We start from the raw sequence: 3,250 nt of genomic DNA, 5'->3' as shown, positions 1-3,250 counted from the left end.
GAGGCTGCAGCGGGGCCCGGGAGGGGGACTGCGCGGGGGGCCGGCGCATAGCCGGGACCATGGAGGGTCAGAGCGGCCGTTGCAAGATCGTAGTGGTGGGGGACGCGGAGTGCGGCAAGACGGCGCTGCTGCAGGTGTTCGCCAAGGACGCCTATCCCGGGGTGAGGGACTGGCGTCTTGGGAGAGGGTAACTGAGGCCGCGGGGGCGGATGACTGGGGCCCCAGGGACGGATGGAAATGGGTGCTGGGGTAATCAGGGGAAAGAGGGGCTCAGAGGAGCGGGGGTGGTGTTAGGGGCTCTGGAAAGACTGCAGAGGATTGGGGTGGGAGGAATTGGGGATCAGGGTGGGATGAATGGGGTTTAAGAGAAGCAGAGGATCCCGGGGGGGCGCTAAGGGAATGTCGGGGGTCCTGGGCATCGTAGAGGAGAAGGACTAGGGGCTGAAAAAACTGGGAGGGGGTCTGGGAACCTAGCAGAGATTCCCTGAGGCAGCCACTCCTGGGATCTCCCCTTTGCCCAACACCAAATCAACTTGTGTACAGGGGCTGGGCTGGACAGAGTGTGGGAGTGAGGAGAGCATTTGGGGTGAGGATTGGAGGATCTCATCTTGACCCATCCCTCTTTGCAGAGTTATGTCCCCACCGTGTTTGAGAACTACACCGCGAGCTTTGAGATCGACAAGCGCCGCATTGAGCTCAACATGTGGGACACTTCAGGTAGCCAAGTCCCTGGGGTCACCCTAACTATGAAGACCCCTACTTTGGTTGGTATTGCCCTTGGCTAGACCCTTAGGCTCCAGGTCAGCTCAGCCCATCCATTCAATTCTAGGAGGGAGGGAAATCAATTTTCTGCCTAAAGTCAGGGAAACTGAGGCAGAGCTTGCTGACAAACATAGAAACTATGTCCAGTATCCAATCCCCTCTGGACTCTGCTTACCTGGGAAAGTTGGGAAGGAATGTTTTTTTCATTTGGGAACATGTTTTTTAGGAGATAGGACTGGGTTTAGGAAAGCCATTTAGAATTTCTTTGGGAACTGCTTTGGGTTTAGGAACTGCTTTTCTAAACTGAACTGTAGAAATCTGAGATCAAGTCCCAAGAGGATAGGAGAACTCTCCCTTCTCCCAAAAGGAGAAGTGTTTTTATTTTTATCCTGGTCCTCTGGAGGGCTTTAGAAGATGTCTGTCAAAGCCCAGAAAGCACATGCAAAATTTTGTGAGAATGTCGACAAATTTCATGAGCTTCTCAGACTCAGAAAAGATTAAGAATGATTACTTTTAGAGAAACCCCTAGGGAAGTAGAGAGCTGTTTTCTCACATCTAACCTACCCTCTGCCTCCCCCCACCTTAGAGAAACACAGACTCCTTGATGAGTATTAATAATTGCTCTTTTCCATTCTCTGCTCCTAACTTCCCTTAACCAGTATTGCTAAGGTCTCCCATTCCGTTCCAGGCATTGCATCCACTCAGGACCCTCATCTGTCCCCTCTCTCCCTGTCTTTTCTCAGGTTCTTCTTACTATGATAACGTACGGCCCCTGGCCTATCCTGATTCAGATGCTGTACTCATCTGCTTTGACATTAGCCGACCAGAAACACTGGACAGTGTCCTCAAGAAGGTGGGAGCCTGAGGAAACAGGAAGCTAGACTCAGAAGGACCAGAAACTGTGGTCCTGACACAATATAAGCCATCAGCTGGGAGTGTATGAAGTTCTCATCCTCCTCCACCCCCCTTTCCTGGAAATTAGTCCTCAGAGCTAGATAGGGCATCTGGAGGTGATGAGGCAGAGCAGGGCGAGGTACTCAAGGGATTCCTTAGCCACTCATCTCCTTGGGCATGGGAGCCCCATATGGACAGGATGGGAATGCTGCTCTTGGAATTCAGGAAAGCCCTCTCCAGGCCCCTATTTCCATGAGAAAAGCCCTTGGTGAAAGGATAGAAGTCAGCTAAGGCAGCCCCAGTTCCCAGATGGGGGAGGGTAGGGCAGGATTGGTCTGTTCCCAGGAACAAATTTGGGACAGGGAAGGTTCTAGGCTGGCACACGCTTCATGGCCCCTGAGGTAGAAGAAAGGCCCCCAACCCTACAGCCCAACTCCAGTCCTCAGCTCCCTCCCGTTCCGTACCCCATCCTGCTTTCAGCCCAAGCCCACCAGTCTCACATCCTTGCTTACACGGGAGAATCCAGAGGGGTGCATGGTTTTCACATGCCGTGAGGAAGAATGTCCTCCTGGCATGGAGGATGATTCACCCCGTACCTTCTTCGTTCCCTCTATAACTCTATTTTCTTTTCTGTTTTCTTCCCTCAAATAGTGGCAAGGGGAGACTCAGGAGTTTTGCCCCAATGCCAAGGTTGTGCTGGTTGGCTGTAAATTGGACATGCGGACTGACCTGGCCACACTGAGGGAGCTGTCCAAGCAGAGACTTATCCCTGTTACACATGAGCAGGTAGGACTCTTGACCTCTGACCTAGTCCTGGCCTGGACCTCCCATCTCTGACCTTCTCAATCTCTTATTTTAAAACACCCTACTTTGCTCATCCCTTGCCCTGGCCTCTGACCTCTGACCTGATTCCTTGACCCTCTCCTCCAGCCTCTATGCTCCTTGCCAGGGCTATAGGCCAGGTCCCATAACTTCCTCCATGCACTCCATCCTTCCAGGGTACTGTGCTGGCCAAGCAGGTGGGGGCCGTGTCCTACGTGGAGTGCTCCTCCAGGTCCTCTGAGCGCAGCGTCAGGGATGTTTTCCACGTGGCCACAGTGGCCTCCCTTGGCCGTGGCACTAGGCAGCTTCGCCGTACTGATTCACGCCGGGGACTGCAGCGATCTTCTCAGCTGGCAGGACGGCCAGACCGGGGCAACGGGAATGAAGGCGAGATACACAAGGATCGAGCCAAGAGCTGCAATCTCATGTGAGGGGCCGGGGTGGGGCAGTGTCAAGAGAGGTGGCAAAGGGTACAGTTGTTCCCCAGCCTGCACCCAGGCTTCCTGACTTTGGCTAGGGCTTCAGGGCAGGCTAAGTGAGCAATTCTCCTGAGCAAGGGAGCCACAGGGAAAGGGTGCCACCATTCCCCACATTCTCATCCCCCTCTTCTCGACAGGAAGTTGAGGGAGCTAGCAGGACAGGCATCTAGGCCTGGAGCTGGGATGGGGCACGGGGGTTGGGGAAGCTGGCATCAAGCAGTGACCTTGGTTGAGTCTCAGTATGTGAATGATGCCTTCTTTCCCCACCTCCAGTCCCATATCCTGGCCCTGGC

General features: G+C 54.1%; 1 protein-coding gene across 2 annotated transcripts; it reads left to right on the top strand.

The window, feature by feature from the left end:
- Positions 1 to 6: 6 nt before the first annotated feature.
- RND2 (Rho family GTPase 2) lies at positions 7 to 3,250 on the top strand. Of its 2 annotated transcripts, none has more exons than XM_006924565.1 (5): positions 7 to 161; positions 630 to 717; positions 1,506 to 1,615; positions 2,308 to 2,442; positions 2,655 to 3,250. In XM_006924565.1, the coding sequence occupies exons 1-5, from the start codon at positions 60 to 62 to the stop codon at positions 2,907 to 2,909; spliced, it is 690 nt and encodes a 229-aa protein (XP_006924627.1). In that variant the 5' UTR covers positions 7 to 59; the 3' UTR covers positions 2,910 to 3,250. The 2 variants fall into 2 exon arrangements, with proteins under 2 accessions (XP_006924627.1, XP_024897488.1); XM_025041720.1 differs by lacking the exon at positions 7 to 161 and adding an exon at positions 179 to 249 and having other exon boundaries at positions 2,655 to 3,244.

This window comes from Pteropus alecto, unplaced genomic scaffold, assembly GCF_000325575.1.
Source record: "Pteropus alecto unplaced genomic scaffold, ASM32557v1 scaffold98, whole genome shotgun sequence".
NCBI lineage: Eukaryota > Metazoa > Chordata > Mammalia > Chiroptera > Pteropodidae > Pteropus > Pteropus alecto.
The sequence above is the reverse complement of the archived record's forward strand: the minus strand, read 5'-3'. Positions and strand labels throughout refer to the sequence as shown.